The sequence below is a fragment of the Rattus norvegicus genome, chromosome 10 (genome assembly GCF_021556685.1).
Source record: "Rattus norvegicus strain SHRSP/BbbUtx chromosome 10, alternate assembly SHRSP_T2T, whole genome shotgun sequence".
In the NCBI taxonomy this organism is placed as follows: domain Eukaryota; kingdom Metazoa; phylum Chordata; class Mammalia; order Rodentia; family Muridae; genus Rattus; species Rattus norvegicus.
The window spans coordinates 34,054,333-34,076,253 of NC_141543.1; the positions used below are offsets into that span (position 1 = coordinate 34,054,333).

Consider the following 21,921-nt stretch of genomic DNA (forward strand, 5'->3'; position numbering starts at 1 on the left):
CTTAGCCAACAGGTCCAAAGTCGCCTCAACTAAGGGATTACAGCCTCTTTTAAAGGGTCAAGAGTCATTTTAGATCTACCACTGTGAGATAGAGATTGGCAGCCAAAGAGATCAATAATAGCTATCAGGCGTACAGACAGAACAGAATAGCCCTTGAGTGGCTAGCTCCGTCTTCCACCAGCAGGTAGTGACAACCTCTGTATGATGGCCTGACTGACAGTCCCCAAAGAGCCACCTCTTGATGTCCCAATGCCAGCAGTTTTGCTGTGCTACCGGAGCTCCACTGTAAGGTGTTAGCCCTGCTCCCTAGGCTGAGTCTTTCTTTAACTGTACACTTTTGGAAGTGCCCAAGTCAAGCCAGGTGATGGTAGTGCGCATCTTTAATGCTAGCACTGGGAGGCAGAGGCAGGCAGATCTCTGAGTTCAAGGCCAACCAAGTTCTAGGACAGCCAGGGCTACACAGAGACACCCTGTCTCAAACAAACAAACAAAGTCCCCAAGTCAAAACACAACCTGTTTTGACCACTGATGACCAGTATCAGCCACCAGGCCCATGTTGCTTGTCATTGTTGACTGTCACCCTGGAAAATCCTTGCTCAAACAAGTTGCAGACTCCACACGTTTCTTTCTTGCAGATGACTCTAATTGTACTTTTGCAAAAAGGTTTGTTTGAGATGGGAGTTGGGGGAGGGGGTGGGACAACAAAAAACTGCCCGGTGTGTCCTCTTTATTCAAATGAAGTTTTCCAGACCTCAGTCTGCTAAAGATTCATCCAGCTGGGGATGGAGCTGGCCCAGAAGAACCTAAAAAGTAGTGATGATACTCTGCCAAGTGCTGGGATGCGGAATGATCAGAAGCAGGTGGGACCCAAATTACCTGAGACTTTAGCAGCCAAGATGTATTGGTACAGGGGCTGCAGGGACAAGTTTGACTGATCTTGCACAGGATCAGAGAGGTTTAAGGACAGAAACAGCTGCAAGCTAAGACTTGGAGCCTGAGTCTAGTCCAGTAAATAGCTGTGGCTGTGTTACAATGTGTCATCACAGAGTGGTATAGCACTGTCACACTTACTGAGGAAGTTAAGTAGGTGTCTAGTGACCTTTGATCTCCAAAACTCACTTGAGCCTTTTCCTTTTTAGAGCATATGACAATGTCCTCAAGGATGCCGTTGCAGTCAAGAGCCAGGCACTGGCCATGGTGCCCAGCTCATCATCAGCTCCCACCCAAGTGCTGTTCCAACCACCCACCTACCCTTCTCTCAGCCAGCCACCGCCAACAACACTAGCCCAGTTCCAGAGTCCAGCGCAGGACTTGTGCTTGGCATATCGGGACTCGTTGCAGGCCCACCGCTCAGGGACCCTGCTCTCAGGAGACACTGGTCCATCCCTCCACACGCCATACCCAACCCTTCAGCCCTTGGATATGTGTCCTGTGCCCGTTCCTGCATCCCTTAGCATGCAGATGGCCATAGCAGCTGAACCCAGGCACTGCCTTACTGCCACCTACGGAAGCAGCTACTTCAGCGGGAGCCATATGTTCCCCACAGGCTGTTTTGACAGCTAGGCCACAATTGGACCATAGGGAGAATCCTGGAAGACCCGACCAAGGAAGTAAATACCTAAGAAGAGAACTAGTCCAGGTGAGGCAAAGAACCTAGTATCTTTCAATAGAGAGGGTCTGTGCTTTTTTTTAAAAAAAGAAGAAACCAACAAAACAAAACATCCAGGGACATATCTCACCCAACAGGGTCTCTCTGGGAAACCTCTTTCATGTGTGCTTGGAGGACAAAGACATGGCTCTGTGACCATTCCCTTGAGCTGGGGGATCCAATGGAGCGTATCAGACTGGAATTTGAGGACTGCATACAGATCAGTACTACATCTGGGCTTCTCAAAGACTACTTTTCACAGCTATGCCACTGAAAAAGAAGGGGCACCTGGCACGTTTGTCTATGTCCCTAGAAGATCCATCCTGAGTGTTCTTCACTCCCTAGCTCTGCTCCATGGGCCCCATGGCCAGTGTTTATGCCGAGCACTGACCCCACGGGGCCCAGTGAGCAGCTATCTTGCCCTCTGTATTTGAACCCCCGATCTTTTCATTCTTCTAGATATTCCACATGCTGCTGCTTCCTGGAACAATCTAGCTTTCTATCCTGCAAAAAATCATCTTGTTTACATACCGTGTCAGGGATTTTTGTGATACTTGAAAATTCCGTAGGAGCAAAAAGTTTTAATTGCCTCACTGTCTGTCCCACACGAGGCTGTATCTTTTATTAACCCAACTCGGGACCAACTGGTGGATAACAACAGCGAGGATGAGGATGCCACCCCTCCCCGTCTGGAAGAGTCCACCCCTGGGATGCTAGTGTTCTCCTGTTGGACTTGGATTACTGCCCCCTGGTGGGGGAATGTTGTTGAGAGGAAGACAAAGGTTTGAACTGGTCCTCACTTCCCTCCACCACATGCTCATAGTTCTTAAACCGATCCCAGCTTTGAGTTTGGCCGATAATTAATCATGCTGTGGACTGTTATAAAAGTGGGGGGACAAATGGGGTATGTGACACCAGCATGGATAGGCAAGAGACTGCTGGAGCAAAAGCCCATGTCTGGGATCTGCAGTGCAAGGGCTCAGGAACACCGTCACCGTGTGCAATATGTTATGATTGTGACTCACAGCCTGTGCTTAAGATGTTCTTGTGCTTGCGGTCTTTTTTTTGTTGTTGTTATTGCTGTTGTTGTTTTCTGGTCAGGGGATTTGCTGTTCACCCATCAGAATTGGAAGGGAGGTGCAAAAGACCACAGAAACAAAAATTGTAATTTTGTTTCAGTTGGTTTTTGTTTTCTTTTACTTTGCCAGGAGATTTTTTTTTTTTTTTGAGATGATCAGATGTAGCTAAGGCTACCCTCAAACTTAGTGCATAGCCAAAGCTGGCCTTGAACTCCTGATCCTCCTGCTTTAGCCTCCCATGTTTGCCACCACACCTAGTCTCCCGGCTTTGACACATTTTCTGATCCAAGAGACCCTAGCAGGGACTGCCGGGAAGGTGGCCACATGCTACTGAGTCGGATTTAACAGTGACAGGGCTTTTCTAAGCAGATGAATGTCTCATGGAAACAGAACAAGGAAAGAGCTGGAGGCTGTCATTTTCTCTATTAGCATAGGAACCTGCACATTCGTTTGTTATTTGTATGTGTGTGTGTGTATGTTTTGGCTCCTCCCCCTCCACCTCCTCCACCAGCCTCTGTATTTATATGCAACTGATTTGGAGTCTGTTATATCTGTCTATTCTGGGCTGGGGCTTTTGAGAGAAGTATCTCCACGGGAGCCCCAGAACTAGCCTGATTCTCAGGATCAGATGTCCTTCAATAAACACATCACCTGCTCTTGGTCTCCGCTGCCTTTGTCTGGACATGTCTTAGCAGGTCAACCCTCCCCCACCTCTCTACTCAACCTCAGTGAGAGTCTCCTTTGGGTGAGAGGTAAGAGAGATCAAGAGGTTTGTGAGCTTTCTCATGTCTGTGACAAAATGACCCAATAAAGCAACCTACAGGAGAAAAATGTTTATTTTAGCTCATGGTTTGACATGCAGTCCGCCGTGGCAGAGAAGCCATGGTGCAGGGCAAGTGGAGTTTGTGATAGCTGTGGTTTGTGATAGCAGAAGGTTGTTTGCTCATGTCTCCATGGATCAGGAGCAGAAATGGAATGGGGAGTAGAGCCAGGCAGTCATTGTCAAGGCCGGGTCCCTAGAGATCTACTCCCTCCAGCTAGGTCCCAAGTACAGAAGGTTCCACAACCTCCCAAGACAAGACCACCAGCTGAGGACCAAGTGTTTGAACACACGAGCCTGTGAGGGACCTTTTACAAGATTTGGAGCTGTCAGCAGCAAGACCAAGGCCTCTGGACCCGAGTCCTTCCCTCTAAGCAGGAACTGGCCTTCCCTGGGCAGAAGAATGAGTAGGGCTTGACCTCCCAACCTGCTCTCCTGCATCCGCCATTGCTCTCCAAACCCAAACCAATAATACATTTGCTGCAAGGAATTGACACACACAGCTATGGAAGTCGGCAAACCCAGAATTCTTAGACCTCCTGCCATCAGGTAGCAGTTGATATGCTATAGCAGTGAGCTCTAAACTTTGCAGGGTTGGCCATCAAGCCAGGAACTTGAGACATTTCTTTGTTGCAACCTTGAGACCACATTTCTCTTCTGGGAAACTTTTAACCATTGTTCTTAGACTTTAGCTAGTTCACTGGGACCCCATTCACCTGCTGTTCTTGAAGTCACACATGATAACATTGGGGGAGAAAAATCATCACAGCAACGCCTGGATTAGTTTTCTATTAAATAATGGCACCACAGTCTCACAGAGCGAACCTGCATAATTAGCTATAGTTAGTAGCTGCTGCGAGACAATTGGCCAGCCTCTCCTAACCTGTCTTCTTCTTACATAGTAAAACGGGGGTGGTGACCACACTTGCCTGCTGGGGTCTCATGATCAACAATAGAATGTGCATCAAGGCCAGTATCCTTAAAATGGTGGTGGTTATTACGCAGCTCCTCAAATATAAGATGGACCTGCTATTCATTATAACAATAATTGCATTTTGTTTGTGGTAACAGCAGACTATGTTGCCCAGGCTGGCTTTGAATACCTGGATTCAACTGACCTTCTCATCTTGGCCTCCCAAGTAGCAAAGACAGATGCAGGAGGACACTGCTTACCTAAGACACCTTTCAAGGGCTGAGAATGTAGCTCAGTGGCTGGGCTGGGAGTACTTAGCTACCATGCACAGAGGTCTGGTTGTAATCCCCAGTACCACAAAAGGTGGAAAGGGCAAAGAGAGAAAGAAGAAAGGGAAAGCGAAAGGCAGAGAAGACGGCTATGTGGGTATGGTGCTTGCCTCACAAGGGTGAAAACCTGAGGCCAGATCTCCAGAATGCACGTCTTTATGTGCCAGATACAGTGTTGGACATCTGTGATCCCAGCACTTGTACAGCAAGATGGGGGTTGGAGGAAAGACTCTTCGTATGCTCTAGTCTGGCATATGCAGCAGCAAGAAGAGACCTAGTCTCAAGCAAGGACCAATGTCAAAGGTTGCCCTCTGATCCCCACACATGCCATGACATGGGTACACTTGCAGAAACACATATATCACACATAAGTTTTTTTTTTTAAAGGTAAAAACCAAGCTATCCATGGTGGCCTAGGCCTGCCATCTTATCACTCAGTGTGTAGAGGCAGGAAGATTCTAGGTGAGTCTGAGCTACACTGTGAGACCTTAGTTCAAAACTATGATGTGTATGGTAGAATTATGGACTACAGTCTCCACCATGGTGGAGTGTCACAGTCTACTCTCTCAGCCGCTCTGCTCTGTACTGCAGGAAAACCATTATGAGTGCTGCTGTCATGAGGGGTCAAGGGGTCTTCACCCAGCACAGATGTCTTGCTGGGTGATATTCTAAGGCATGAAGATTAAGACCAGACTGAGGATGTCATTCAGGAACCATGTCTTGGTACAGAGCTGGAACAGAACTCACACTGTACACAAGACCCATCAAGACAAGGAACTCTGGGTTTAGGGGACTTAGATAACATAAATTGAGTGTATGAAGAGTAATGAATTCTCTTTGGACACATCTTTCCTGGGCTTTATTCCCCATTTGTTACCATGGAGACCATTGAACTTTTGGCCTTGTATGAGCTCTAGGCAAAGCTGAGTGACAGAGTCACAGCCCTAGCTTTCAAGCAGAAAGAGCAACTGTTTTCTTCCAGACATGGATACTCTGTTTAGACTTTGTTGCCACACCAGATCATGACTAGAAAAGGTTAAAAAGCCGAGATGGCGTCATGCATAGTGTGCACGCACATACACAACTTTAATCCCAGCAGGCAGGCTGATTTGTTGGATCTGAAGCCAACCTAGTTTACATAGTGCCAGGGCTACATATTGGAACTCTATTAAAACACACACTCGGGCGCACGCACACAGAAGTGGCCTTAAAAGCTCACAATGGCTGTCTGGTTGAATGCAGCAGATCAAACCTGAGCAAGGTACAGAATGACCTTGAGTCTTTCCTAAGAAAGATGGGGCCCAGAATCTGCATGTTTAGTCAGCTTCCTCATAGGACAGATGGGAGAATTTTTCAGAAATCTAGGGATGGTTAAATATACAAGGCCTGACTGCCATGCTCATTGGAGAATGTATATCTAGACCTCGTGAGTTCTCAGCTTCTCTGTTGTACAGCTAGCTAGGCATGGACATACACATCTGTAGTCTTAGCCCTGGGGAGACTGGTGAGTGGAGATCTCCACGAACAAACCAAAAACCCCACCTTGGTCCCATACAGTATTTCTTTCACTTAGCTGAGCTCTGTGGAGGGTTGCAACATCCAGACTCCTTTCCAAGGAGAACTTGCTTCCTTCTGGGCTCATACTGTAAATATGCCTGGTCCCTGACTGCAAAGCTATTTGACTAATCATCTAAAGTGTTCTCACTTCATCCCCATGCAACGGGCTCCTTGCCTATTGTGCCAACGAACTGCAGCCAAGGTCACATTGGGAACCAAAGGAATATTTGGTGCTGCTGAACATACTACATGCAGAGTACAGTCCTCCGTGGCAAAGGATGGACTCTCTGCAAATGGCTGTATTCTGGGGTTGAGAAGGGTGCTTGATGTCTTGGCTTACATTGGAAATGGATTCTGCAGTGCCCTTGAATTCTCATTATTCCTGTATTTGCATCAAACCACCAAAGATGCTCTGCTTACTATCTCCTTGGTGTAACAGTGATGCCCTAAGCTCGAACTTTTGAACTATCCTGTCTGCTGCTCACAAGTCCTTTCCACACAAGAATTTTTTTTAAAGATTTATTTTATTTATTATATATATAAGTACACCGTAGCTGTCTTCAGATGCACCAGAAGAGGGCATCAGATCTCTTTACAGATGGTTGTGAGCCAGCATGTGGTTGCTGGGAATTGAACTCATGACCTCTGGAAGAGCAGTCGGGTGCTCTTAACCACTGAGCCATCTCTCCAGCCCAATAATTTTTTTTTTTTATGACCAGGATATATAGGGATATAGAATAAGCATACAAATCAAATGTTTACTGATATTAGACCATATTCATTTCAAAACAATTCTAAATACATAAAATTTAGCACTTATTAAAGAAAGCAGATTTGCATACTGATGAGATAGATATGCCTTTTAGAATGTTTACATAAAGAGCTAAGATTTTGGCTGAACATTTCATACTACAGAACATACTGGCATCTTTGATACAGTGAGTTTGAGACGAGCCTGGGCTAGATACCTTGTTACAACCAATCCATAAACAAATGTAATTTTTTTTAAAAGTTAAAACATTCTACTGTACATAGTAACACATCTTTAATCCTAGCACTTAGGAGTCAGAGGCAGGTGGATCTCTTTCAGACCAGGCTAGTCTACAAAACAAGTTGCAGGACAGCCAGGACTGTTACACAGAAAACTCTTGTCTCCAAACAAAACCAAAACAGAGCAAAAAGATCGAACATTCTAACAGGATACATCCAAAGATACACTAATTTGATACATGATGAAGAATGGGAAGATATTGCGTGCCTTTGCATCTCATCTCATAACTGAACCGTTATGTTTGTATAAGAGTAAGAAATCTTGTATGTACCAGACAAACATTGCAATCTATAAAATAGTCTGGAATCTGAGTTGAAATATTTCAGTAATATTTATTGGTAATGTTGGCATGCCAGCATGCACAGTGTAAAGGCTACAGAGAATTATCCCAAGGCAACGTGGGTGCCTTAGGGTTTTATTGCTGTGAAGAGACACTGTGACCAATGCAAGCCTTATAAAGGACATCATTTAACTAGGGCTGGCTTAGAGGTTCAGAGGTTCAGTCCATTATCATCAAGGCAGGAATGGTGCAGGCACAGTTGAGAGTTCTACATCTTGATCTGAAGGCTGCTAGCAGAATACTGACTTCCAGGTAACTAGGGTGAGGGTCTTAAGCCTATGCCCACAGTGACACACCAACTCCAACAAGGCCACACCTTCTAATAGTGCCACTCCCTGGGCCAAGTATATACAAACCATCAGATTGGGCAAAGGCTGTTAGAAATCTCAGATCTGTTGTCTATTTTATCTTGAATTTGTTGTGGAAACCTCTTACTTTAAAAAAAAAAATTGAGGCTTGAGCAACCTCCTTTCAGTACAACTGGTGATGGTGGCAGGGGTCACAGCAACTGGTGGTAGCTAAGCATTTACTCTGCTCCAGGCCCTGACTAAGATTCCTCATAACCATTTTAGGAACCCTCAGAAGAAGGAGCTGTTCCTAGGCATGGTGGCACACGCCTTTAATCCCAGCACTTGGGAGACAGAGGCAGGTGGTCACTGGGACTTCAAGGCCAGTCAAGGTTACATAGTGAGACCCTGTCTCAAAAAAATAAATAATAACAACAATAATAAATCAGGGCACAGAAAAATTTGCTGGGTGGAACAATAAAGGAAAGAACCATGGGGAATTGAAACCCCGTGGCCTGAACCTGTCTATGGCTAAAAAAGACAAGGCTTTGCTAACCCCTTTTAACCCAGGGACAAGGTGAGCTAAATGATGTTCAACGAGGTCCAGTGATGCTCCCACGTGACTTAGAAGCTAGTGGCAGAGGCTAGTAACACTGACTTGAGAATGGTGGCTGTGACAATGGATGTGCAACTCTATTAGGGTAAGTTCACCTGTGGCCCCACTTACAGCTGGAGAAATGGGCTCAGAGAAAAGGTGGTTTCAGGAAAGGAGGCACAGCTACTGGGTGACAAAAGAGGGTCTTGACCCCTGGCAGTGTGGAAGAGGGACTTGAACTCCAGTGTAGAAGATCTGAACCACTTACCTGCTCGCAGGCTTGCAAGGTGACACTTTGCCCTTGGTCCCTCACTCCATATGCCTGAGAAACTGTGCTCTCACTCAGGGGAGGAAGCCCAGCCCCACATATTCTCAGGCTCGCCTGGATTCCTGCTCTATGCCCTTAGGCAGATGTCTACCCCTCTCTGAACCAGTTTCTCTATCTGTGTAATGTATTTTAGTCAAGAGCTAAGGTTGTTTGATTACACATTTCCTGAGTCTGGGACACTCAAGATACAGACTTAAGACTGCCTCCCTCTCTGTCAACTTGTTTAATTTATTTTGGGGTGTGTGTGTGTGTGTGTGTGTGTGTGTGTGTGTGTGTGTGGTACCTGTGTACTAACTGCACATGCATATGTGTAAGGTTATGCATGTGGAGCCCAGAGTTCAATATTAGGTATCGTTGCTTTTGTTTATTTGTTTGGTTGCTTTTTTTTTTTTTTTAGAAACTTGGAAATAAATAAAATAACACACACCTTTTTTTTAAATTGAATGCCAATTCTAACTATGTCAGTTCATTAAGTTGTCTAGTCATTGAGTTTGGTTAACTGCCTGTATTTTTGAGATAAAGTCTCTTGAACCTGAGGTCACTGACTCATCTAAGTTAGCAGAGCCACTGAGTTTCAGGGATCCGCCTATCTCTACCCACCTAGCATTCTGGTTCCTGGCATATGCCACCATCCCTGGCTTTTAGGGTTCTATGGGGATTCGAACTCAGGTCCTCAAGCTTTTCAGCATAGCCACATTACCAGCTATGCCATTTCACCAACCCTTGAGTTTGTCTTTGAATCAATGACAGGGATGAACTCTCCCCTACCTTCCTATCCTCTGTCTCCTGCCCTCTGTCCCTCTGTCCCTACTCCCTCCTTTCTTGGCTTCCTCCCTGGGCTCTCTCTCCTCCCTTCCTTCCTCCCTTCCTCCCTGTCCCTTTTACAATTTTCAGCCTAATTATGGTTAACTCTGTTATTCCACAGCTTACGGTTCAGGCCCACTACGAGTAATTATTCAGTCTGGAGGGGAAACAGCCTTGCTACTCCTTTCACTTAACGCTTACCTAGCTCACTTAATTAGTAGTAAGTCTTGGCAAAACGATGGAATTCACGGGGTTCTGGCCAGGGCGGGGTGACTGCAACCCTGTTCTTGAAAAGATGGTCAGAGCCTTGGTGGAGCAAGGAGAGATGCAGGGGACGCTGCAGGGGACGCTGTCAGTGAACAGGGCAGACCTCTGTCCAAGCCAAGGAATCTTTGCAAGCAAGACTAGAGATTACATGAGGGAGAAGCACCTTAAGGACCACTCGGGTAATTGCCTGTACTACAAGACAGATGCTACATAGGTTCTGGGTTAACTTTTTTTTTCTTTTTTCTTTTTTAAAGATGTATTTATTTTATGGACGTGGGTACACTGTCTTCACAGATGCCAGAAGAGGGCCTCAGATCCCATTACAGATGTTTGTGAGCCACCATGTGGTTGTTGGGAATTGAACTCAGGACCTCTGGAAGAGCAATCAGTGCTCTTACCCGCTGAGCCATCTCTCCAGCCTCCAACTTTTTTCTTTAAGACAGGATCTTGTTTTGTATCCTTGGCTGGCCTGACGTTTGCTTTGTAGGCTAGACTAGCCTCAAACCCACAGAGATCTGCCTACTTCTACTTCTCGGTGCTGGGATTAAAGGCATGTGCCACCATGCTCAACTAAACTCTCTTTCCTATGTCTTCCATGCAGTGTTTGTATATCCAAGATGATCTTGGTGCACCTACATTTTTCAACCTTTTCTTTTCAGTGTTGGAGATTGGACCCAGGGCCTCATACAGATTGGGCAAATTCTCTGCCTCTGGGCTCCATTCTCAGTCCTCTTTGTACTTTCTGGTTTTAGATAGGGTCATATTAAGTTGTCCAGGTTAGCCTTGAACTCATTCTAGCCCCAGGTGAACTTCAGACTGGCTCTCTAGTCTGTATCAGTGGTTCCCAACCTGCAGAACATGACCACTTTGGGGGTCTGATATGTCAGATATCCTGCATATCATATATTTGTTAACAGTAGCAAAAGTAGTTATAAAATAGGAACTAAATAATTTTATGGTTAAGGGTTGCCATAACAGGAGGAACAACAGTATTGAAGGGTTGCAGCATTAGGAGAAGCACTATATATAGTTCTTGTACTTACAATCCTCCTGCCTCAGCTTCTTAAGTAATTAGGGTGACAGGAGCATGCCGCAAAGCCTAGCTGTTAACTCATGTAGGAACACATCCTCTTCCAGGAAGGCCTGTACCACTGCACTGCCTTAGGAGCAAGCGTCCCAGTGGGCACAGCCGTGGCCCCACCTCCCTTTTCACAAACAAAGGCAGGCAGTGGCTCAGGGTTGGGAACAGGTAAAAGAATCCCACCTGCACGTCAACAGCGCTCACCTTTGACCTTTTAACAGTTTCCGCTTTGCCAACGGCAAATGAGCTTCCGTTTCCGTATAGAAAAGAGACCTCCAGTTTCCATCACAGGAAAAACAAATGATACTTCATTAAGACAACAACAACAACAACAACAACAAACTACTGGATGAAAAGAAGTCGAGTGAATGCCCAGATGTGGCAAACACTCCAAATGAAGGAGATGGAAACAGGCCTGTTCTGTGCTCTGGTCAGGCCCACTGTAGTGAGGGGACCGGCAGGCTGCCTGCCAGCTCTGCTCCATGCCTGGACAGACTCAGTTTCCCGTGAGTAGGCACCAACCCAGCTGCTAAACTCAAACACTGCATCAGAGTACTTCTCCATGGCTCAGTCCCCACCCCTGAGTGAGCCCCGTCCTGACCACGCTTCCCAGTGTAAGGGTCCACGAGTCATCGAAGAATGATACGCTGGACTCAAATAGTTTGCAAAAGCAAATAGCGTTTTATTCTGGAGCGCGCAGACATCCGGCATGCTGGGGGGAGGGGGAGGGTCTTCCATTTACCAAGATGGAGACACCCAAGTGAGCTAGCAGAGCCAATTTAAAGCACATTAGAGGAGTTCCAGGGAAGAGTAAGTGACCTTTATCTTAATTAGTTGACGCTACATCTAGGGACACTCCAGAACCATTGCTAGTGGGCTGGAAACTGTGGCTCTGGGAGCCTCAAAACCGTTGCTGACTGCCCTTGCCTCAGGCCAGGTGGCAGGGCAGCTTCTGATTGGCTGCCTGAGGGGATTTTTCCAGTTACTGTCTTACCTGGACTTGTCCAGTTCTAGGAAACAGAAATTTAGGCCTAGTCTCCTGACTTGCTCATTTGAAGCCTGTCATGGAGTCAGCCTGTCTCAGCCTTCCTCCCAGACACCAGATTCCATTCCAGGATATCTGGGGAAGTCCCTCCCGCTGTGTCTGTGAGCCTTTGCTGTATCATAAACTACCATTTCCTTCTATCCCCCATCGGTCCTCAGGGCCTCTTCACCAGTTGATATGCTGGCACCGAAGGACAGCTGTCCCACAGACAAGCTGAAATGGCTTCCGTGGCTAAGTGCTGAAGAGTCTGTGGCTGCCCTATCCTAGAGCAAGGCCCTTCCTAATGGTGGAACTGCCACCCCCACCATCCCACCACGAGTCAGGATAGTCTTGTCCTGTGTTGAAAATTCTGTCACCCTTCTCAGACAAAGTGCATCTGTTAATAAAATCCCTTCTTAGGGGAAGCACGAACAATGATTATGCCTTCTCAGGTCCCAACAGCAAACCAAGGCTCGATTCTGCCAAAGTTCACTCCAGGGAACCAGTGAGTTTATTGGGCTGCCTTACTGTGCACAGGTTACTTACAGGGGTGTGGGTACTTCTCCCCCAACAGGCTGCACCTAGAAAGCCTTATCCAGCAGAGGGCTTCAGAATAGCCATAGATGGAGCCTTCTTTACCTAGTCTTCTAGGACCTAGAAGTTCCTCCCTGAAGTTATAAGCAATTAAGTCAGCATTGCATGCAACAAGTGGTAAGGCTATGCTGGGTTCTAAGGGTCCTGTGACCCTCCCTGCCCCTACCACATGGGGGTGTAACAGTCAACAAGGCCAGCTGCAATAATCCTTTTGCACATGGGCATGGCTGAACCCCCCAAGATTGCGGTTGTTTGGCTCAGAGGATATTTGTGCTGTGCAGACAGTGCAATCTCATATATGTGTGTGTATCCGTGTGTGGAGCATGTGCACATGCATGGCAGTCACAGGAAGATACAGGGTGGGGGGAGTTCTGTTCCGTAAGTCTGCCTTACTACCTTGAACCAGGATATCTCTCTGAACCTGGAGGTAGGCTGAAGCCCATGAAGCCTTAGAGATTCTCCAGTCACTACTCCAGACAGAGCCGGGGTTACAGGTATAGGCACAGCCACCTCCAGCTTTTTACTTAGGTGCTAAAGATTTGAACTCAAGTCATCGTGCTTGCTGAACACTCTTACCCTCTCAGCCATGCCTCCAAACTGGGCCCTTAAAGGAGCCTATCAACAACACAGCGGCAGATGGTACAAGATGTCGGCCGAAGTGGGCCCCAGCGCTCCATCTGTGGCTGCCCCCAAGGACAGAGCACTGCTCCCACATTCAACATTCACACCTCCCTGTGTCATGGGACAGCCCCCTCAGGCATCTCAGGGCCAACTTTTGGCCTTCGAAGCCTCTTACTGCCATTCAGGCAGGGCCTGCCCTAAGACTCCCAGAAACAAAGAAACTCTGGAGTTAGTGGTGATCCATGGTGCACTTTTATTGATGGGTTGCAGTCCCTCAGAGCCCAGCCTGGTGGCTCAAGCCACCCTCTTGCTTACACGCTCGTAGGTCACATCCCCGATGGTGGAGATCTGAAAGAAGAAACCAGATCAGAGGGAGGGAGTCAGAGTATTCCCTCAGGCGGTGGCCCTGACATGATCGAGGGGCACAGCTGAAGGGAAGGCCAGCTACCATTGCTAATCCTGGGTGGATGCAAGGCAAGCACACTGCTTTCTGGGCCTTAGATTCCCTGTCAGTTACGGGAGTCACGCGGCAGAAAAATGGGGTAAAAGGCTGAGCAGGGGCAAGAGTGATGGGCTGCAGACCTGTTAGCCTCTATGTGATGACTGCTCCTTTTGACTACTCCATGCCAGGCCCCTTTTCATACTATTCCATCTCTAATTCCCAAGAGCCCCAGTTGTTCCCATTATACAGAGGGGCAAACTGAGGGTTGGCTCATTGTTTGAAGATTAAGTCTTGTGAACACAAACCTGCTGCTCCATGTCTCCTGCCCTCAGCTCTCCCTGCACACCTCAGGCTGGGGAACATTGCTTTGCAAATCAAGACCTACAGACTGACATTTCACCACGGAAAAGTATTCAAATCAAATCAAAAGGTGCTCTCATCAAATCTTCCAACGGGCCAGTTTTCACCCAGAGCAGAAGACACTAACTTTGGTTCTTTTCCTTATGCCCTATATCCTCTAGGAGAGGCTGAGAACATCCTCCAGAAGTCAGCTGGTCTTGCCTCCATGGTGTACTAGCTGTGTGACCTGAGGCAAGCCACGGGCTGTCCCTGAGCCTCAGCAGGCGCCCCTTTAAAATAGAAATAGTAGGGGGGTTGGGGATTTAGCTCAGTGGTAGAGCGCTTGCCTAGCAAGCGCAAGGTCCTGGGTTCGGTCCCCAGCTCCGAAAAAAAATGAAAAAAAAAAAAAATAGAAATAGTAGGAACCTTTGCACACTCACCTCCACCAACTTGTCACCCACGACCTCCGAAGTCTGGTGATAGTTGGGGAAGTCTGCCACCACCTTGCCACCCTCCATCTTCACGGTTGCCTACGAGAGAGAGGGAGCATTGAATATGAAGCCTCTAGTCACGGCCTAATGATTCCTTTCTGGCATCGCTTAGGTCGATTTTAAAAATAACACCTGTAGGGCTGGCTCCGTTGACAAAATGATTGCCTGCCCTGCCCAAGGGTCTCGAAACCAAGGGGAAGGGAGGGGTGGGGGGAAGATTGCTCAGTGGATAGAGACTGGAGTTCAGATTCCCAGCACTCTTATTTTTTTTTTAAAGCTGCTCATGACAGTGTATGCCTCTAACACTACCCCCATACCACACAACCCCTATACCACACCACCCTCAATGATAGATACGTGGACAGATAGGAGAGAGAGAGATGAGAGATTAAGAGATGATAGGTATGTAGACAGCTAGGCAGGTAGGTAGGTAGACTATTCAGTAAGTAAGTGTCTGAGGTGAATTATGTTAAACGTTCAGCAAATGCTCAGCTTTTTTTTCCTTTTTTTTCTTTCTTTTTTTTCTTTCATTCCTTGAGACAGTATTTCTCTGTGTATTCCTGGCTGTCTTATGTAGACTAGATTGGTCTGGAACTCTGTCCCCCAAGTCCTGGGATTAATATGCACCGCCACACCCAGCAGCATACCAGCTCTTTGTATCTATCTTGGTGTTGTGTTTCCTGCTGAAGGAAGCCATTACCTAGCAGAAACATTAAATTTCCAAGTAAGAAAGGTTTGCATGGGAAGAGGACAGCATTTGAAATGTAAATAAATAAAATAACCAATTAGGAAGAAAGGAAGGAAGGAAGAAAGAAGGAAAGAAAGAAAGCTTTTTATGCTGAAGGCTCAACCTGAGGAGCAGAGGGGTCATAGCTGAAGTAGAGAAGCTGACTTCTGGCTGGAAGGACGGCCAGGGGTCTCTCACCTTGAACTTCTTGCCCCCCATGGTCTGCATTTCACATTCTTTGCCAATGGTGAACTTGTTGCTCATGATGTTGCCCCCAGAGTAAGACTGGGACCAGGTGAAGTTCTCTCCATCCTGCTGGACCTCTGTGATGATCTTGAAGTTACGTCCCCTTTCAATCACATCTTCTGGAAGACCTGGACCCAGTGACAAACAGAGAGACCACACACTTACAACCCTGTGATTTGAGGAGGGAGATTTTTCTCCCGAGAGGCAGTCTTTTCCTGCAGGTCTGAATACAGTGTCTGAGACATAGACGGAACATGCTTCAAATCCCAGTTCTGCCATGAGACCGGTGCTTGAACACAACACTGTCTCACTGTGTTTGCGCTCACAAAATGAAGACAGTTAGGTCCAGCTCTCAGAGCCGATGTGAGCATTAAATTCAGTGTGGTTGTATCTCTCACAGCTCCTCACAACTACTTGGTGCTCTTCAATAACAGCAAATTGTGGGGGCTGGGGCTGGGGAGATCGCTCAGCAGCTAAAAGCACTTGTTACATAGGACCTAGGTTCAATTCCCAACACCCACATGGCCCCTCACAACTTTCTGTAACACTGGTGAACAGACATATATAGGAGAAAAGCATTCATATACATAAAAAAATCCTAATTAAAAAAATAATAGCAAATCTACAGTAATATATCAATATTGCAAAAACTTACCAAGCCCAGGAAGTTTTAGAATGAATGCAACCTTTCAGATTGCGTCTTCTAATACTTCTATTTTATAAGACATGGGGCTGGAGAGAGGCCTCAAGAGTTAAAAACACTTAACTGCCCTTACAGAGCACCAGGATTCGGTTCCCAGCACCCACACGGCAATTTACAGCCATCTATACCTCCAGTTGTCAGGAAGCTAGTGCCCTCTTCTGATGTCTGGGGAACCCAGGCACTACATACATACAGGCAAAACTCTAACAGATATAAAATAAAAATAAGGGCTGAAGAGATGGCTCAGTGATTAGGAGCACCGACTGCTCTTCCAATCGTCCTGAGTTCAATTCCCAGCACCACCTGGTGGCTCACAACCATCTGTAATGAGATCTGATGCCCTCTTCTGGTGTGTCTGAAGACAGCTACAGTGTACTTATATATAATAAATCTTTAAATAAAATAAAATAAATAAATCTTACAACACACACACACACACACACACACACACACACACACACACACACACACACACGAAATGAAGACTCCGAAGAAAAGGCAGCCTGTACACGAGGCCTTATGGGACAGAGAGACAGGGCTCTGCTCTCAGGGCCACTCTGACACAACAGAAGGACAAAGGACACAAGAGGATACCACAAGTCCCATGGCACTGTCCTTCCTTTTTTTTGTAACAGCCTGAGTGCCCTGGGCTGTGGATGACCTTGGACTTCTGGCCTTCCTTCCACAGTCTCCTGAACGCTGGGATGATAGGCACTCACCACAATGCCTAGCTTATGCAGTGCTGGTGATGGGACCAGGGTCTCATGCATGCTAGGCAGACCGTCTACTACCTGAGCTCCACCTGATCCTTGACAATTGCATGGCCTCAATGCTAGTACACGGAAATGTTAGTAGGACTGTCAAATCTACTTTCCTTTTGACACATCGCAACTGACAGGTGTCAAAGGTCAACTCACAACAGATCACTTGTCAAAAGGCGAGCAGGAAAAATAGTAGTAGTAGTAGTAGTAGTAGTAGTAGTAGTAGTAGTAGTAGTAGTAATATTAATAATAATAACTGGTCTCTGTATCCAAAACAATACAGTAAAGGAAGAAAGTTTGTTGGTCAGCTATGTGGATTTTCTTGTTAAACCTGGTTTCTATATTAACTCCTTGGTCATCTCTCCCTAACAGGATATAGTGGCACCATTCATGATAGGGGTCTGAATGTTAATGACCTCTGTCACTGACTTAGGTAAATCATGCTGGGGTGCCTTGTCAAGAATATTGGGACAGTGGACTGGAGAGATGGCACTTAAAAATAAAACCCAAATATTGGGACAGGCTTTACATGTAGCAGACATTCAATAACTTTGAGTAGGAGTAGGGATACGGCTCAACCGATGCAGTGCTGACCTAACATGAGCGAAGCCCTGGTCCCCAGCACTACATAAAACAAGGTATGGATATGCCTGTAATCCCAGGGATCAAGACTTCAAAGTCATTCTCAGCTGCATAGTGATTTGGAGGCCAGCCTAGACTACATGAGACCCTGCTTCCAAGAACAGCAACAGTAATAAACATTTGAATAAATATCTCCACTTTACCAATCGCTACTACGTGGCCTTTAATGTTGATGCAACTTGTCTGAGCCTCATGCCTTCTGAACATGAAGTAGAGATATTAAAACTCTCCAAGTCTTTTAAAATCAAAAGATGTGTTACAGCTTTGATTCTCTTTAGAGACAGAACAGAGTGTTTGCTCAGCAAAAGTGTGGATGAGTGGGTGGGTGGGTGGGTGGGTGGATGGATGGATGGATGGATGGATGGATGGATGGATGAGTTCTGTCCTAATATACCCCAAGAGATAGAGTTCCTATCCCAAAGCTGGTTATAAGCAGCCAGACCTGGGGAAGGGACACAAAGAAGTTCACTCACCCAGGCGCTTCATGAACTCGTCGTAATTCTTCTCACTTTCAAATTCGTATTTGCCGGTGAAGGCCATAGTGCTGGGAGAGAGCTGGCAGCAGAGAGGCAGCTGAGGAAGAAGGTTGGTACTGAGGAGTCTGGAGTCTCAGCTTATAAACACTGCCAACTGCCAAGGTTCAGCCCCAAAGTCACCCCACTTCTCAGTCCTGCCCCTAACCGGGAGGTGATTGATATTTTATGATGTGGGCAGGAGCCCCAAGGTTATTCACCTTGGAGAAAACCACCTACAATACCACTACCAGTCTCAGCCAGGCCAAGGCCAGGATGGCCACAGAATGCGTCATTCACCTCTCTGTTCATCCCACCCTCTGCCCATCCCCGAGCTCCCCTCAGCCTCCGTTCACCAAGCACTGTGCACTGAACTGTACGTGGCCATGCAGAAGAAGGAGGCATGAGCCTTTCCCAGGGAGCCTCCAGGCACAAGGCACACAAGTGCAGTCTGTAAGCTAGATGTCATAGGTGCCACTTTACATACGGGGCTCAAGTCTTTAGGGTGACAGATGCCAGCTTTGCTTGTGGGGTGGTTCCTGGGCCACACAAAAGTAGCAGTGCAAAAGCCCTCGTCAGAATCATCACCGTTACTACTGTTAATTACAAAGCTTTGCCTGGGCACTGTGGTTCACACCGATAATCCTGGTACTTGGAAAGCTGAGGCAGGAGGATTGTCATAAGGCCAAATAAACAATGGGCTACAGAGCAAGATCCTGTTTCAGGGACAAACCAAAACCAAGCAAACAAAAACTCTCCTGTTCTGGGGTCTCCTCTCTATGGGATCCCATCATTTCTATTCAAAGCAGAAGTGACCTCACTGCTGACTCCCAAACCAGGAGTGTTCTCTCTCTTTGTCTTTCTCTCTCAATCTCTCTCTCTCTCTCTCTCTCTCTCTCTCTCTCTCTCTCTCTTTCTGTCTCTTGTGTTATCTGTCTGTCTGTCTCTCTTTGTGTCTGTCTCTGTCTCCGTCTTTCTATCTCTCATGTGTCTGTCTCTGTTTCTCTCCATCTTTCTGTCTCTCATGTGTCTGTCTGTCTTTCTGTCTCTCTCCATCTTTCTGTCTCTCGTGTATCTGTCTGTCTGTCTCTCTTAGTGTCTGTCTCTGTCTCTGTCTTTCTATCTCTCATGTGTCTGTCTCTGTCTCTCTCCATCTTTCTGTCTCTCATGTATCTGTCTGTCTCTCTCTTGTGTGTGCTTACACATGTGCCATGGTGTGTGTGTGTATATGTGTGCGTGCGTAACCAAATTTTAGAGATTCAGGTGATACCTGGCAGCAAACATCTTTCTCTGCTGAGCCACCTCACTGACTCGGTGCTTCCTGAGTTGATAGAAAGTCAGCTTTGCCACACACATACAAACACACACACACACACACACACACACACACACACACACACACACACCAGTCTTCAGTCTCCAATCATAGATTTGCTTATCCTAACCAGGTTTTCCTCTTTGTTTTTTATCTGCTTGTTTTTCTCTTTTGAGATACAGTTTTGCATAGCCCAGACAAGCCTCAAGCTCCCTACATAATCTAGGATGGCCTTAATTGCCTGATCCTTCTGCCTTACCCTCCCAAAAGGTGGGACTCTAGGCACACACCAACACATTTGGCGTTTCTATCATTTTAAATAGCTCAGTGGCAGAGAGCTTACCTACCATGGGAATGGTCTATCTCCACAATCCATCCATTACATTCTATCCTATGTAGAATTTACTTTCTATCAGGACCTTTGGGTTGTTTTGAATCTTCTTCTAACACAATTAAGTAATATTACTCATACTTCTGGGTGTAGATATGTCAGATGGTAAGTTAGGACTAAGGATGAATTCTTAAGCAAGAAAGGGGCCCATATGATGAGGGAGAAAAAGAGTCCAAGGGAGAGGGTAGGAAAGACAACAGAGAAGTATTGAAAGGGCAAATATTGGGGGGCAAAAGGTGCCATGGGGAAGAGGGCACGGAGGATGAGGAGAGAGCATAGGAGAGGAAGGAAGGACCAATCAAAATGAAGTACATAGGAAAGCTCCATGTGTTGTACAAAACCCCTATTGTTTTTCTTATTTATATACACACAGTGTTCTGCCTGCATGGCAGAAAAGGGCACCAGGTCTCATTACAGATGGTTATGAGCCACCATGTGGTTGCTGGGGTTTGAACTCAGGACCTCTGGAAGAGCAGTCAGTGCTCTCAACCTCTCAGCCATCTCTCCAGCCTGCCCCTATTGTTTTGTACAACAAATTTAAAAAGACTTAAAGGTTGGATTACTGAGCATGCTCTTCCTGGGACAGTCTGAGACAGGGTGTACACTTTGTAGACCAGGCTGGTCTTGCACTCACAAAGATCTGCCTACCTCTGACTCCCAGGTCTGGGATTAAAGGTGTATGCCACCACACCACACAAAAACAGCCTCATATTTAAAATATTAATATCTAGAAGGGCATTGTGGTACATGCCTGTAATCTTAGAACTTGGAAGACTGAGGCAGGAGGATTATTCAGAATTCCAGGACAGCTGGTGCTGTAGGGTGAGACAGTGTCTCTGAAAAATAATAATTGATTAATTTAAGAAATAATAAAACGGGATCAGCAGCAAGATGGTTCATAAGGTGAAGGCCCTTGCCACCAAACCTGATGGCCTGAGTTCAATCCCCAGGACCCCACATGATAAAAAGAGAGTAATGTCCTTTTGTAGACATGTGCTGTGACATGTGCACACACACACACACACACACACACACACACACACACACACACACGTGCACACATAATCAGGACAAGGTAATAAATTCCTTCCATAGCTATATGTGAATACAGAGTAATAATACTGATGAAAGGACACTGACAGTAATAGCTAACAGGTATTGGGCATTTGTGGCTGATCTGATTGACTCTTCAAAACAAGTGTGTGAAGTAGCAAACAGAATTTCAAAGTGGTGGGGCCAGAAGCCATGAGTGAGAAGCTAGCAGGATAGACTCATGGCCTCTCTAGTCCCCACTTGACTCCCTGTCCACCAACTTCCCCCAAATGGGGAGAAATGCTTCTCCCAAGCTACTCAGTCAAAAAGGACTGGAAGGGAGTGACGAAGTATGGACGGATGACGGACAGAATGATGTTAGCACCCGGGTGCCGGGCTCGGCTGCACCCTCTTCCCATGGTGCATCTGAACTGTCGCCCTCCATCCACCCACGCCCATACCTCTCCTCTTATTCTGGGGTTCATCTGTTTGAACATTCTCCCAGGAAAGATAAATGAACTCTAACTGCAGGTTTTATGGGGCCATTGAACCGGTGGCGCAAATATACCTGGATGGAGATAAGGATGATGCCAAGGCTAATCTTCTTGGGCACCTGGACTTCCCACCTAGACTCTGGCTGCGTCTCAGCCACCGCCATCCTGAGGAGAATATGTAGACAAAGGAGTAGAGACCTGGGTGCTTGGGTCCCTGGTCAAAGGGGGGAACCCTGGACTTTTTTCATGCTCCCTATCCAGGCCCTCACACAGTCCTGTGAAGTATATTTGTCCATTAGGTCCCTCAATACCCTGAGGTTATGAGAGAGAGAAAAGTGACACAGCAGATAGTCTAGACTGGCAGTTTATCCCCCTCCTGCACCCTCTCTTTAGCCCCTACCCTGTAGCGTACTTCCTTCCCCATCTAGCCCTTGGATATACACTTCCTCCCTCAGGATTCTCCTCTTTTTTCTTTCTTGATGGTGGTT

The 21,921-nt window shown here is 46.6% G+C and overlaps 2 protein-coding genes and 1 long non-coding RNA gene across 5 annotated transcripts in view; 2 read left to right on the top strand and 1 right to left on the bottom strand.

Annotated features, from left to right (window-relative positions):
* The window catches only part of Ccnjl (cyclin J-like), a 58,087-nt gene extending 54,697 nt beyond the window's left edge, over window positions 1-3,390 (top strand). For all 3 annotated transcript variants that reach the window (XM_087571595.1, NM_001037773.6, NM_001440091.1), the window contains 1 exon segment: window positions 1,140-3,390. In XM_087571595.1, coding sequence (XP_087427721.1) covers window positions 1,140-1,563 — 424 coding nt within the window. In that variant the 3' untranslated portion in view covers window positions 1,564-3,390.
* A 7,943-nt stretch (window positions 3,391-11,333) lies between these two features.
* Window positions 11,334-12,548, top strand: LOC134480675 (uncharacterized). The gene is made up of 2 exons (XR_015631192.1): window positions 11,334-11,605; window positions 12,303-12,548. It is a non-coding gene; the product is annotated as an uncharacterized LOC134480675 (long non-coding RNA).
* Window positions 12,549-13,569: 1,021 nt separating this feature from the next.
* On the bottom strand, window positions 13,570-18,269 carry Fabp6 (fatty acid binding protein 6). The gene is given in 4 exon segments (NM_017098.2): window positions 13,570-13,686; window positions 14,560-14,649; window positions 15,536-15,711; window positions 18,163-18,269. Coding segments are annotated over 4 exon segments (387 nt in total). The 5' UTR covers window positions 18,230-18,269; the 3' UTR covers window positions 13,570-13,632.
* Between the last annotated feature and the right edge of the window lie 3,652 nt (window positions 18,270-21,921).